At 38.7% G+C, this 15,331-nt stretch overlaps 1 protein-coding gene across 3 annotated transcripts in view; it reads right to left on the bottom strand.

Annotated features, from left to right (window-relative positions):
- LOC139731184 (uncharacterized) overlaps window positions 1-15,331 on the bottom strand; it is a 170,306-nt gene that overhangs the window by 87,411 nt on the left and 67,564 nt on the right. For all 3 annotated transcript variants that reach the window (XM_071642066.1, XM_071642067.1, XM_071642068.1), the window contains exon 2: window positions 6,751-6,831. In XM_071642066.1, the coding sequence (XP_071498167.1) occupies window positions 6,751-6,831 (81 nt within the window). The remainder of the gene's footprint in view (window positions 1-6,750; window positions 6,832-15,331) is intronic.

Here is a 15,331-nt window from a genome sequence, read left to right as displayed (position 1 = left end):
CCGTACACGGTATACAATGTATATTATGCATATAGTGTGTGTAATCCTAATGTGCTTCATGACCAGCTTGTATAAAATGTAGTTGACCTTTTAGTAGTGAAAACCCAGAGTTCAGGAAAAAAAAACAAAAACAGAGAAATTACAAATGAGAGCCACTTAGGATGCCTTTACCATGGACTGAAATAGGCTTAACCATTAGTGAAGAATTCTCCCCATTCAGCCAGCAAACTATTGATTTCTTTTTTCTCTTTCCATCATCGTTCTCCCGATTCCTTCACAGTCACGTCACAAATACAAAGGAATCGTCAGCGGATCAGCAGGATTTTACGGATGCGCCGTCCAGATTCTGTGAAACCTCTCAGTCTTGCCTCATGCCCTGCTATTTCGGAAACCTCGGCCTTCTGCCAGCAATTCTGTGCGGACCTAATTTTGCTCAATTTTGTTTTGTTTTGCTGCCGGTTTTTTTGTTTGTTTTTTTTTTTGAGTGGCTGGTTGCTTCTAAATGGCCGTGAGGGCGCGAGTGACAGCCCTGAAGTGCAGTAAAACGGTGAAGTAAACAATACCTGCCTCAAATCGGCCACAATTGGGGGTTGGTGGGCAACTGGGCATCCTATATGAAGACCCAATGAATCAGCTTTTCTCGAGTATGTGTAGATGTGTGTATGTCTGTCTGTCTGTCTGTCTGTCTGTCTGTCTGTCTGTCTGTCAGGTATTTATGTCTGTCTGTGTCAAAGAGTGCAAAATGTATCTCGGCTCACATTTCAAAGGCTGCTAACATTCGCTCATCAAAATCAGGGAGGTTCCAATGAGGAATCAGGGGAGATACCTGCATGCTACATTCATCTTGATAAAGAAATATTGATTGGCAAACTAATGACATAAATTTGTATACATTTCTGGTGGCCAGCATTTGGAAGAAATGAATCATTTCACGAAGCACCTCCTACTCAATCAGTAAGACTTGGAAGGGCTGTATCTAACACAACCCCCAATAGAGCCAATTACCAATTATTCACAACCAGTTGATCCCTTTCAATGGCATTTGGGTCCCCCTGAAACATTCAACTCAAAGTTGTACCACCTATTCCCAGATAACATACAAATTGCACTAGGCTGCGACGATTTTGTCTCATCCTAGAACAAGCCAAATTTCCATCAGTGGCACAGTTACGAACCCTGCACTGATTTTGAGAGGAATACTACTAGTGCTTCGTGCTACGCGGGTACGGCATGATCTTCATATATGGATCGATGCGCTGATTGTCAAATGCCAGACTCGCCCATTATCGCAGCACATCTCACAAATTTTGGGTCACATTAAAAGGGGGCCAAGGTATCCCTGGGAGATACTTAATTGAGAGAGTATTCTGGTGACCTTTGTAGTATCTGCCTAATGATCAATTCTGCTCTCAAACTGATTTTTCCCAGTCATTCTTGTTCACTGTAATGAGCAAATGTTGTGGTAGAGGCGAGCAACAACATGTACTCTCGAGAGAAAGAAGAAGTCATTACAGAGCTGACAAGCCCAGGATTTAGCCTGACACTGTGAAATAAAAATGTAGGAATTGCGATGAATCAGATAAAGATCTGTAACAAAGCTGCAGCCCTCTATGCATTGACCACTTTTTATGACGTGAAATCTCAATGAATTGTGGCACATAATTATACAATTTTCTGCAACAAATGTCCAATTACAGCATAATAACTGTTGTGGTTTCATATTCACATTGTCAAATTCTTCCATATTTCAGTGACTATTCTGCGGGAAAAGAGCAATTTCCAGCAGTACAATGCCATTATTTTGCAGGATATATTTTCACATATATCTCTCTCTCATTTGACAAAATTATGTGGTCAGATCTTTACAGGATTTTGTATTTATCTCCATGGTTCACTTCTCTAACACCAGAACAATAAAAACTTGCAATATATTATGTGTTATTGTAAATATCATTGGTTTGGACTCTGTAAAGGTTGACATGGAGAATCCTTAGAACAGAGCTGGCTCTTTAAATCACCTTGTCATAATGTGATAGAGTTCGATATATGACTTATCAATATATTGGCTTTTATATTTCCCACATGGTGGAATTTTTTTAAAGGTATGTATCAAACATCAATACAATGATAACACTAACAGTACATTGCATCATTCTATTACACATGTATATGTTCTACAACAGTTTTATCAAATATTTCATGTTACAAAAATATATAGGGCCATGTTCCAAGTCAAGCTATGCTTATGAACATAGTCCCCTGCATTCAATTATCGACCATAAACTTTACTCTGAAATGTTGCCTTCTTTATTTATAGTGAATATTCAACATGACATATTGCTTGGTACACTATATCTTCATTTCTCATATTTTCTTGCATACATGTATGTACAATATAATAATGTATACTAATTTTGTAAACAACAATGTCAACACGATGTAAAAGCTTTGTATCACAACAGAATCTTTCTTTTATATTTCTCAGCTTTCAGAAAGAAAAAACAAACAAACACAAGAAAATGGTACTTTCCTGATGAACATTATTGAAAAACACTGCAATTTTGTTCTTGCGTCTATTGTCAATTAGTACCTGGCCGATGGTGAGATAATCCTGCCTTGCCTTGTCCTTGTCAAACAAGGAGAGGAGAAGAAAAAAACACGAAAACAAGCCTGTGGCCCCAGTGTGAGAATCTCCACAGCAGGACACACACAGATCTTGCTATGGCTGGGTTATCTCCCAAAATGGCCATTATAATCACCAATTTGGTCAGTGGGGCTATCTTCTAATTGCCTCCATAGTGACCTAATGACCTCCCCATCCAATTAAAGCATGCAATTCATTTGTTCCTCATTTGTCTGTGTGTTCAAAGAGCACAATATTTCAGACGTAACCTCTCAGCAACTTCAACAACTGTTCTAAATTTCTGTTATCCGTGCGGGTACAATCATATTCATCATCAAGCCAGTTGGAGATGGGAATCAAATCAACAACACTTCGCCTACTTCTGCACAAGGCTATGAACACTACAACCACCAACACTGATGTTGCTTTGCAGGAAATGGTTCTAGTAATTTTTGAATGCAATAATTTGATCATCATGGCATTTGTTTTGATGATGATAAATATGTGATTTTATTTGTGTATATCCACACTATCATCTCACAGAGATTGCACATATTCGTATCTTCCATCCAAAGTTAACCACACAAGAAACTTCTATCATATTAGTGGGTAAATTTCCTAAGCTCTGAACAATGGCCTTTAAAGGGATCTTACAGTTCGGTTGAGACCTAATTTCAGGTCTTTTTCGGTGAGATAATGAGAAACCTCTTATGAAATATGAAAGAGCATGTAATTATATGAGGAATTCAATGTTTATTTAATGAAAATTGGTTTTGAAATGGCTGAGATACCAAAAAAAGAGTGATTCTAATAAAGTGTGGGACCCACATTCTATTACAACCGCTTTGTTTTACTTTGTTTTTGGATGTTTCAGTCATTCTAAAGCAATTTTCATCAAATAAACTTTGAAAACCTCTTGAAGTGTTTTTTTGGCATCTTGCAAAAAGTTAAAAGCCCAATTCTCATCTCCACAATACTGTGCCATCCCTTTAAGAGTAGTATCACATGTTTGTAAACAGAGACAACGAGGAAATGGGGACAGAATTAATATTGGAGGGCAGGCTTGGAGTTCCTATCCCATCTACCATTTCATGCAGGACTTTGTCAGTGACCTTTGATCCTATGTAACACTACAAACAGCAAGTGCAGAGTATGCCATCAGTAGCGATACACAGTAAAGTCATTCTTAGATTGAGACCAACAATTTGCGAAAAACTCTTGCACTGTCAAAACTGGACCAAATTTTAGCCAGATAGCTCAACGAAATGGAAAGAGTTCATGACATATAAAGAAACAAGTATGTAGGCACCTACATGTAGAGATTTTATGAATTAGTTTAATATTGCCCACCCTTTGCAATAAAGAAACAAGATGCAGAGATTTGATGAATTCAGTTCATTATCACCCACCCCTTGTAATACATATCTCAACAAAATATAAATTATTTTATCAATCAGTTATCAATCCATATTCATGCAAAGAAGGAGGCTCTATGTTCATCGATGGACTTATCTACTATTCTATAATCATACTTTAATATCATTTTCATCTTTACTTCATTGTGTCTTGGATAGATTATCAAAATGAGCTATCTTTGGAACAAGGCTGATGGGGTATCCATGATGCATGTGACAGCGGATCTGTGATATGATATAGCCTTAAATGTCAGTGACTAAATCTCCTTGTGGAGTGATTGCTTGATCATAAATTGGCCTTTAGCCAGCGACAAGAGATTAGGGTCTCGTGTAAACAGGTCTATGGGTGTTACCAGTTACCAATGCCATTTATAAACATGGAGGGTTCTACACTCTTATGCTAGAGCTTATTTATCATACAATAGTTCCAGACTGCATGAATTTCTCGGAATTGTATAGAGTTACAGAAAGGAGCATTCAGACATTGAATTGAGTAGCTTCCACTGGCTGTTGATTGAAAACAAAATTTTTAAACCGGAAGCACTCGGACAAAAAAAAAAAAAAATGCTCCAGAATTGTATCCCACTTCACTGTTGTACCATGCAAAAATCCTGGACTTAGCTAATAATTGTCCAAAAGATATTATGGATCCAAATTACCACCAAACCATTTGAGCAACATTGCTAATAGAAGAAAAAACAAACAAACCAAGCAAAACATACTTGGCAAGGGTATAACAATGTTTGTGTCACAAATAATATATTGATGTATGTTTTTATTCCATAAAAGCAAAGTGTTTCGACATCTTATAATTTACTACCCGAACCAAACCTGGGATAAGGCAAAGTAAGCATTCAGTAGTCTAATTTGAGCTGGCCAGCCCTAATCCATATTTTGTCTCAGGGCAGGTCAACTTCCGGGATTTACCAAAATTTCCCATGTATCTATAGCCTGTGTCTCATGATCCACTCAGAAATTTGACATTGTGCAAGTAAAGATGTGATATACACACCACTGCAGCTAATATTTCAGGTACCACCCTAAATGTGCAATAATGCTATGGGTGGGGGTTTTGATATCAATCTGATTTTTTTCCCCCCACATACACTTGAGGGAGCATTTGTGCTATATGACTGAGAACACAATTCTGTAGAAATTACTAACACCTCAAAAAAACAACCTAAGAGACTTCAATAATTAATGCCTCACACAATCTTGTAGACAAAACTGAGTAGACCATATGTTCAAAAGTTGGCACAGAATTTACAAAATCAAATCAGTATTAAATATGAAATGAAAAATGTTTTTTTTTTGTTTTGTTTTGTTTTGTTTTTTTTTTTTGGGGGGGGGGGGGGATAGACCTGAGAGGTAGGTGAGCTCTGCAATGATGTGAAATGCATAAAAAGATTGTAGCAATGTTTCCTAATCATGATCATTTTCCCACAGACTCACTGCTAATTAACATTTCTTTTGAATGTGAAAATACGTGCACCCTCTTTTTTCTTGAACATACCTTCAAATACAACTTAATGTACTGCAGTGTATATCAGAATTCCAATCCCTCAGCTAATTCATTTTTCCCTGACTCAGAACATTACTCACACAACTGATAAATCTTCCCTACACCCTGATCCTGAAAAGATGTTTTGCATACGTGCAGCAAATGCCACACGGCTCACTTTTTAAAAAGCGAAGGGGGCGGGGATAAAGCACGACTTTCACAAACTTCATATTGCACCAGATGGGATAATCGGCCTACATCATTTCAGTGCGTCATCGCAGAATGTAGCGACGTTAATCCAGCTGGGATTGAAATGTACGCAGGTGATTATGCACATGTGGATGAACACTTAACTCCTCACCATGAATCAATGGTGATTATAATGTCTGTGATATCTACACACGTTCAGGCTAGGGTGGAACATCTCTCTTTCTCCCTCCTTGTTTGGGCGCGTGGGGGTTCCCCTACCCAACCCACCCCCATTCTCTTATCTGTTCATGAACAGCAAGTATCACAAGTCATAGTCATGAAATACAAGATGTACACTCTGTATTGGATGATTTTCACTGGATATTGGGGATTAAACCCCACATAGTTTGCAGACTTCGCTAACTAACCACGGGCAACAACCTGAAAGTGGTATGATAAGCTGATCTTTTGAATCATCATCAAACATTTGAGGTCTGAATTAGTCTGATCAGCCGCCATAATAAGCAGATACGATTAAAGTCACGATGTTCTTTTCAATGCATCAGATGCTGCCCTTTATAAAGTCCCCATTACATCACTAACACCGAACATTATACCACAGAAACCATTAATCTTGATTAATCTGTTTAAAAATTTTTTTTTAAAGAATCAAGTATTCAGTTGTCCTTTATCCTTTTGGGGGGAGGGGGTGGGGGGGTTCTTTTCCGTAGCAACTAACAGAACTGAGATCACTAAAAACACACATGCACACAAACAATCACACAAAGAAACAAATCTGACATTAATGTCATCACTGCTCTTCACTTTCGACAATAAGCACCCCTGATTACATAATCTTACTGGAGAATGACACCCAACATATGTTTGCTCTTTAATGTGTTTGATACATTGTGCCTATTTGATTCATCTTGAACGTAAAACCAATGCAAAAAATAAAAAATAAATGAAAAACAAATATGACAATGAGTAAATAAATATTGTTCTATGCCAAAGCAACTCACCCGATTTCTTGACATGGGGTTATCAAAGTCGATGCCTGGTGCCACAAACAGGTAGCCATACTGGATCGCCTTCTTGGGTTTCTGTGAGATCAAGACATAAGATTGGAAATGAGAGCTTAATTTGAGGGTCTCAAACACCACAAGCAGTAACTGCAGCTGATACACGATGTTTAACATAAGGAAATAATTATGAAATATCAAAATGAGGCCTTCATGTCAATAGCACATAAACATTGCCAACCCTGAGTCTAATGATTACAATTGACAAATTTCGTAAGATATTGCTGAGCAAGAAATGAACAGAACAGAGAGAGATATTTCTAGTACAAATTTACACATCAATTTTCTTCTTTGATTAAAATGGCCATAAATGCAATACATTCTGTCATGCCAAGGGTAACTACATGACCATTCATACTCCTGCCTCACATATGATTATTCTGAAAGGTCTTTCAAGGTTATTGGGTTCAAACCACCACTGACTCCACAGTGGTCCATTGTGGTTCACTGTGCCGATCGTGATCAAATCAAAATATTGATGTCGGCCTGATTTCCACAATGTTCCTGTGGTCCTCTCCATGCAAATGTTTAGTTCAGCACGTAAAACATGTGGAAAAATATACCCCAAGTCACAAGGAGTAAACACTGGCTCAGCTGATCTCTTAAACATTTCAACAAACTGGCAGAGGACGGAAAACGAAAGAAGAGATGAGTTTCTAAGAAATACCACCCGCAAACTTGTACCTGAATTATTGGATCAATATTGACTGATCTCAGGTATGGTCCAAACAACAAAAAAAAAATGCAGACTGCCAATCACAACTTTGCTGGGGTAAATGTACTTCTGTCTATGAGTTTAAAAGGGAGGTTCCCTCTCATGCAATATTTGTACACATGGCACAGATCTTCCTTCAGAGGACTCAGATCACTTGATGTGATACATAATACATGAAAAAGAGTTTTAAAAAAAGAGCGAGTGTGTCTGCACATTGGTCAGATAAGGACTTTTTTCAGTAAACAAAAGGCACAGTGTGTCCTTGAGATAATCTAGTTACAATTCATCTCCTCCTTTTCATGTTCTTCTTTTAATTCCTGACAAGAAAAGAAAAAAAAATAAAGGTACCTCTACTCCCCCCCCCCCCCCCCCTCTCCAAACAAAATAAAAATCACTACTACTAAAAGGCCTGTAGATACAATATACACATTCCACGACAGCTGTAAGATAGTACATTAACCTAGCTAGGAACTCTGGGAAGACCAAACATACTGTATGCCCTATGAGTACTTTCTCCCTCCCATGGTCAAAATAGAAATGAGGAAAGAGAAAAAGGTGCAATTCTTCAGTTTCTGTTTACCGGAGAGAGGTGTGCGTAATGTAGGCAAGGCTGTTGCCATTTTACGCTTTCGGTCGTTGTTGTTTTTTCCTTCCTTTCTCTCACTCCAGCCCCAGACTTCACGCTCCTATAGCCTAACACTAAAAGGTCTCGGAGGGGGAGAGCGGCCGTGTAGTGGCGCAAACGACACAATATCGCGGCAAGACCGCTCAGCGATTTGACGGGTTTGCCGAGGCTCGGCAGTTTTGTGTGAGCGCGGATCGTGTTACCCCCCAAAATGGCTTTCCCGCGTCATCAAGTGCCCAACATACTGGGTTTGGGATGAGGATGGAGCTGGAGGGCGGTATGAAAAGAAGTATGCATGCATCACATTATGTTCTACTGCTACTAACTTCGCTACCACACACAATTCCAGCACACAAGACAGACACTGTATGGTTCATTTATAAACTGGTAATACATTTTCGCAAGTCAAATCATATTGAGCATTTAGGATGTTTTCATCTCTTTTACCGAATAAAAATGATGTTAAAGTTAACCTTCTTTGCAAGCTGTCATTAGAATATGTCCACGAAGAATTGAGCACTTCCTTCTGAGAAAAAAATATTAACAGGATTGAACGGCCTGAAGCTTCAATAGTAGTACGCATGATTTATCCCGCAAGCATTTACCACCATCTCCACAGACAAGACTCACCCATTTCTTCACTATCCAGACATCCTCATCTGTTTTTTTATTTGATGGGGGGGGGGGGGGGGGAGGGGGGGAGAAAAAATACTACTGTCAGATGCCTGTGTAAGCTGACAGCTTAACATGAGGTAAATTAATAAATGCAGTCGCGCACTAATGCAGCAAGCAGTCATGGAGCGCATGATATTTGCTGGTGTGAATGGGCAACCTTTCCATCTCTACACAACCTGCTAAACCCATTAAGTTGCCTTTCTGAGAAAGAATCTACAGCAAGACTGCATGTATGAAGAAACTACACCTACCTACTGGTGAACTTGATTAAATTTCTCTCACGTTTAAGGGAAATTCAGTGGTAGTTTGTGGTCTTCTATAGTATTTGACTTACTAGGCAGCTGAATTTCATTCAGAATGACTGTTTTATCTGAACCAATGTATCAGTTATTTTTTTATTTCATGGAACTGTTCAGATGTACCCATACCTTAACTTCATACATGTAACTTCAATGCTTGCCAGCTGATTGTGTTGTAAAGATATGATTTTACTTGCAACTACACAGGTGTACAATATGCATACATGTGCTTTATATGTTACAGGAAGTAATTCATTAAGTACCACTTGAGAACTACAGCTAGTTGGATATCTGTGAGTAAGATGACTCATCATAGCCATGATAATCAATATGATTCTTGCTGGCCATACCAGTGAAGTGCCTATCATATTTTAAAGGACAAGTCCACTTGCATAAGGATTGAGAGAATGTGGCAAATATTAGTAGAACATATCAGTGAAAGTTGGAGGAAAATCAGACAATCCGTTCCAAAGTTATGAATTTTTGAAGTTTCTGCACAGTCAAATCACTAAACAAGTTCAAAAACATCATCTTTACCTCATGATAAAGGACAGTGTGGCATGACCTTGGTACAGCTGTTGTCATGGGAACATTGAACCAGATGCCACTGAATTTAAAGGTTGATGCTCTTGGGATAGAGACACCTAGGTGCACTCCAACACACAACCAGCATATCTCATGAATCTTGGGGATGATTTTTGGCTCTTATGGTGAGTACAGAGATTGGCTGTGGCAGTACCAAGAAAAAAAGATAAACAAAAACAAAAACATATCCTCACTAGTCTACAGACACAACCAGAAGCTAATCCTTCACCTCTGATGCTCATTACAAGGTACAAGTACAGTGTATTTGGATGTATCTTCCTCTCTAACTAATATTGATGAAATTCCTCAAAAAGACACAAGAGAACCACACATGAAAAGTGACCTAAGATAAGAGTTTAAGCATTTTTTTTCCTTCTATAGACATAACATCAAAATCTTAGTAGAAAACAAGGCAATTAAACAATATCCCTTTTCATTTCAATTAAAGTACACACAGCTTCTTCCAAATCATTGCAAGATAAAGAGACAAAGATTATCAGTAATCAAAGTAAATCAACTTTGAGACTTGCTATAAACTACCACTTTGAGCTAATTTGTACTCAATTTTGCACAAGAAAACCACAATTTCTACCCAAAGAACCTCACATCTTCACGCCTTTAAGGCTGCTCAGATCAGACCAGAGCGCCCCATTAGCTAGCAAAGCAAAGGGGAGAAAAATGAGATGATACTCCTAACAGGATGACGATTGGGAAAATCTACCGGCTAAGCCGTCCAATCATGGGCTGCATCTTGGGGAATCATGCATTCATGTCCTTCGCTGCATCGCCCCCGCACCATCCCCGAGATGACAGCCCCCTCCCCCCTTTTTTTTAACAATTCAATTTGCAGCCTAGCATTTAAAGAAAATGAAAAACAACACAGTAGAGAGAAAAAATAAAAACGATCCACTTGTCAAGTCGTGCATGACACTGGCTAGGTCTGCCTTTAAATGAGATTTAGATGCGTCATGATTGGTGCCATTACCCATCCGTTCTACATCCTTTACGAGATCACCCCTTACTGGGCAAGACGTGGACGATTGGGGGGGGGGGGGAGGAAGGGTTCACAGTGTACACCTCCCTGATCTTTCTGCAGGGAAGAATCAAGACAGATCAACACGATAACAGTATATATATTAACAAGAGACCCGCGGGTCTAGCGCTCACCTGAGTATCGCAAGTTCACCTTATCACGCAGTCACTAGTCTAGATTATTCACAGCTCTACCAAAATTTGACCAGGCATTCTCAAGTAGAAGATGAAAATGTACAATAAGGGCCCAAATTTTTTAAGATTCCTTAATTTGGGGGGATTGGGGCCTTTGGCTCAGATGAGCTAAAAATGAAGAAGCGACAGTAAGTCACCCTACTTTTTAATCCATTCTTCCTTTATCCAAGTCACAGCTTTGCTCCCTTCATAACCTGGCTTCATCTTCAGGATACGAACGACATTGAAGAAGTCTGTCAAGTTGCTGTTTACGATGCATGTCCGTTCTGTGGAATATTGTCATTCTCATGCTTTCAATATGTTGCCACAACTTCGCAGCTTCAAATCTTTCTAACTTGAATTGATCTCCTCGTGCCCATTCTTAATTAAATCCCCTACCAGGTCATGTCAAATGGGGAAAATATTTTTATTCGAGGGGATCATACAAAGTTATTTAAACACGATACTCATTCAAACCAAAATAATATTGAAAGACAGAGCAGAGATTAGATCAACAAGAAGAACATATTGAATTCAATTCATATATAAAATGCATATATAAGGTGGGGTGTTTTGTTTTTTGGGGGGGAGGGTGTTTCTGAGATCGAGATGCTATTGAAAGGGATGGGTTACATCTTCAAAGACAAATCTTTTCGTTTCTCCTTTGTCCTTTCGTTTGACAATACATTCATTAAAGGACAAGTTCACCTTCATAAACATAAGTATTGAGAGAATGTAGCAATATTAGTAGAACACATCATTGAAAGTTTGAGGAAAATCAGACAATCCGTTCAAAAGTTATGAATTTTTGAAGTTTTTGTGCAGTACCCGCTGGATGAGAAGACTACTGCAGTGTATGAATAACTTAGATGTCACATGCGTACAACAATATAAGGAAAATATAAAGAGAATTTCACAAAATTCCATCTTTTGAAAAAAGTACACATTCCCCTGACTCGTTACCGATAAATGTTATGGGTAATATTATTCCCCCTGCCTTTAGAAAGAGGCAAGTCAATTGCTCTTTTATTATGCGAAAAAAGTGAAAATATGTTGAATTTTCTTTTATATTTTCTTTATACTGTTGTACGCATATGACTCACAAGCTGTAGTAGTCTCCTCATCCAGCGGTTCCAACACAAAAATTTAAAAAATTCATAACTTTTGCATTGATTGTCCAATTTTCCTCAAACTTTCACTGATGTGTTCTACTAATATTGTTGCATTTTCTCAATCCTTATGTTTATGAAGGTGAACTTGTCCTTTAAATCACTTAGTTTGAACCTAGTCTTTAAAAAAAAAGTGATTTGCACATATCAAGTTGACTACTGTCAGAGGAAAAACATGAACCTTTGACTGATGTTTAGCAACTCAATACTTTTGACTACACCCAAAATTGTCTCGACTTCCACGAAAATTTAGCAATGAGTGATGCCTATACAGTCAAAATAGACCTTAAAGATAAAATGGAGTTCCTGTTAAGGTGCATTTCACCGAGTGAAACCATGATTCAAAGTATCAGGATATAACTGCTAGTCAGTATGATGCTTAGGGAGCATTATAACTCATGTTTGATTACTAGAACGTCAATTTAGATGAGAACTGCAGTAGTGACTCTCGCAAAATAACGGCTCGTTTAAACGGAAGGATTTGGTCTCGAGCGCATGATTCACAACGCCCCCTTGCGGTCCCGAGAAGAAAGTCGGTTTTCGGATACTACTGATACTATACTACTTATAGAAGTCTTGAGAGAGCTCTGTGATATACTACTGAAGTGTACTGTACACAAGCGCGACCGCATCCCAGAGGCTACGATCCGCGATCCGTTTATAGCAGAGCAAGCTGTCGACAACTGCGTACATTGTGTGTATAGCCACTGTGTGCGTTTTATGTCCGACGTCCAGTAGTGTACGATCGAACGATACCCCTGTGCGGTGTATGTTGTGTGTACGTATCATGGGGGCATGGATGGGCCAACCGTATACTGTGCATGTGTGGGTACGGTGGCCATGAGCATGCTATCTAGTACCCATATTGTACACATGCCCCACGCGCTTTCCCCACTCTTTGCCTTCCACCAGGGAGGTGAGACCTCCCTGCTTCCACCAAAAAGTCGATACTCTTTGCTAGTCATGCTTCCACCAAAGAGTGGATTCAGTCCACTGAACAATGTAGTCCGTGGCGATATCGTACTGGCTTCCGTTCGCTATGACAATGCCAATCACTGTACTAGTGGATGGTACATGCGTGGCCATGGCAAGCGAGCTGGCTTCGTTCGTTCGCCCCGTTGCAAGCTACTAACGTATTACACGTATTATGTACTTGGGTACTGTTAGTATTCATACGACCAGCTGCGAGCTGCGTGTTAGTGGACTGTTCTGCAGATCTATATAGAGGCGGTCCGAAATGCATGTTCAATTGCCATGTTTTCATGCTATAATAAACAATAAGATTCTCTCGCCATATTACGTGTTGACAAGAACAGATAAAATAACTGAAACAAACAATCAAAGGTAGCCCTCCCATTTTTCTTGTTTTTGTTATTCTGTCGATAAATGAGCTTCCAAGTAAAAAAAAAAAAAGAGTAAACAATAGTGGGCCTGTACGTTTTGTGAAGGACATGTTTGTTGTTCGTCGGGTGATTTGTTGACAGGCCATGGACCTAATATAGGCCTACTAGTACAAGGACATTCATCGTACACATTTTTGCACACGCATAATACCTTCCCTACAGGATATACCTGTCCTCTACGAATACCGATCCTTTTTTTTTCCTTCTTTTTTTTTTTTGTGCTCTGGAATATGCTACGGAAAAGTGAAATATTGAGATCACAAGTGACAATCATTCTTCCATCATTTCTTTTAAAAACTGCCTGCTTTTCCCAAGCGAAAGTGTTTGCTTTGAGGTATGATTTCCTAACATACACCTCAAGACTGCACATTCACTTCATTTGATTTTTCCGCGTTATTTTCTTCTGCGCATATAGTTTTAGATTTATCGAATCTCCATCTTGTTCTTCTCCCGGCTTGCTTGCGGTGACAATCATGGGATCAAAGCAGTACCCTAAAGCATGCTAAAACTGTCTTTGAGACGCTTTTGAGATGTAGGCCTACAGGTGGCCGTGCATGATTGACACAAAATTTCTCATGATCTCAGGTATTGCTGCTCCTCATCATCTGTATCTATTCAAAGACATTTCTGTCTGAAAAAGGCACATCTGCAAAACAAGACTGAAATGAGGGAAACGATCCTTTTGTTAGTGACGATACATGATCACACAATCAAGTAAAGAAAAAATGCCAAGTAAACCTAAGAAAGAACAACAGCTCTCATGTATTTATTACTGATGATCATCTACACAGCCAAAGTTGCCATGCAGTCGGTAGATGTTGACGCTTCCGCACGTACCACATGCTGTTCATTTCTAATTTTAATTTTTTTATTTATTTTTTTAGTTGCATAGGCCTGATTGTCAGAGAAAGACATAATCCGAAATCGAAAGGATTTTTGTTTTGCTTTTTTTCTGTTTGTTTTTGTTTTTTACTGATTGTTTGTAATTTTCAAATTAGTGGGGCCTATTGAGATACGTTTTGCGATTGTAGGACATGTTTGTTGTTGGTCAGGTGATTTGTCGAGAGAACTGACAACCAAATTTGCTAATCCTGTTTGTGTTATTGTCGTTTTAGGGTTTTTTTTTGTTTTTTTTTTTATTTGTTTGTCCAGCATGGTAGGGCCTACCTGTGTTCTGTGCGTAGTTACTGCGGCCGGCGTGTAATGGCGACAGGGTCTTGTTCAATTTGCCATGGTTTTTACACTATATCATTTGTGATGAAAGAAAAGCAATTCTCTCGCCGTAAGTGCTGACAAGCCAAATCAAAAAATCAATAACAATCTTTGCATCGTTTTTGCCAACTCTGTCCATAGCCTAAATGAGCAGTCCAATAAAAAAAAAATGCACTAAATATCGTCAACTAAACCTACAGAAGTAAAAACAGCTTGATGATCTACACACGGTCAACGTTGCCATAGTTGACGCTTCAGCCTGTATATGCTGAGCATTTCTTTCTTAATTTCATTCCTTTTCTTCTTCTTTTTTTTCTCAGCGTACTTTTACTGATTGTTTTTCAAATTAGTTGGGCCTATATGCGTTTTATGGAAGACGTGTTTAATTGTGTTTTCGTTTTGTTTTGTTTTGTTTTGTCAGGCGATCTGTTGACAGAATAATATTGATGACCACTAATCCTGTTTTGATTACTATTAATATTATTTTGGGTTTTGTTGTTTGAAATCAAAAATTGTCTGCACTTTTTTTCCTTTTTTTGGCCGATTATGTCGATAAATCAGCTGTCAAGTAAAAAAAGAAAACAATCGCCGACTAAACCTAACTAAAACATCAACTACAAACCAACAACAAC

The sequence above is a fragment of the Diadema antillarum genome, unplaced genomic scaffold, assembly GCF_040938485.1.
Source record: "Diadema antillarum isolate AM-2024a unplaced genomic scaffold, OU_Dant_1.0 seq00000364_RagTag, whole genome shotgun sequence".
Lineage (NCBI taxonomy): Eukaryota > Metazoa > Echinodermata > Echinoidea > Diadematoida > Diadematidae > Diadema > Diadema antillarum.
This window is presented reverse-complemented; position numbering and strand designations above follow the sequence as displayed.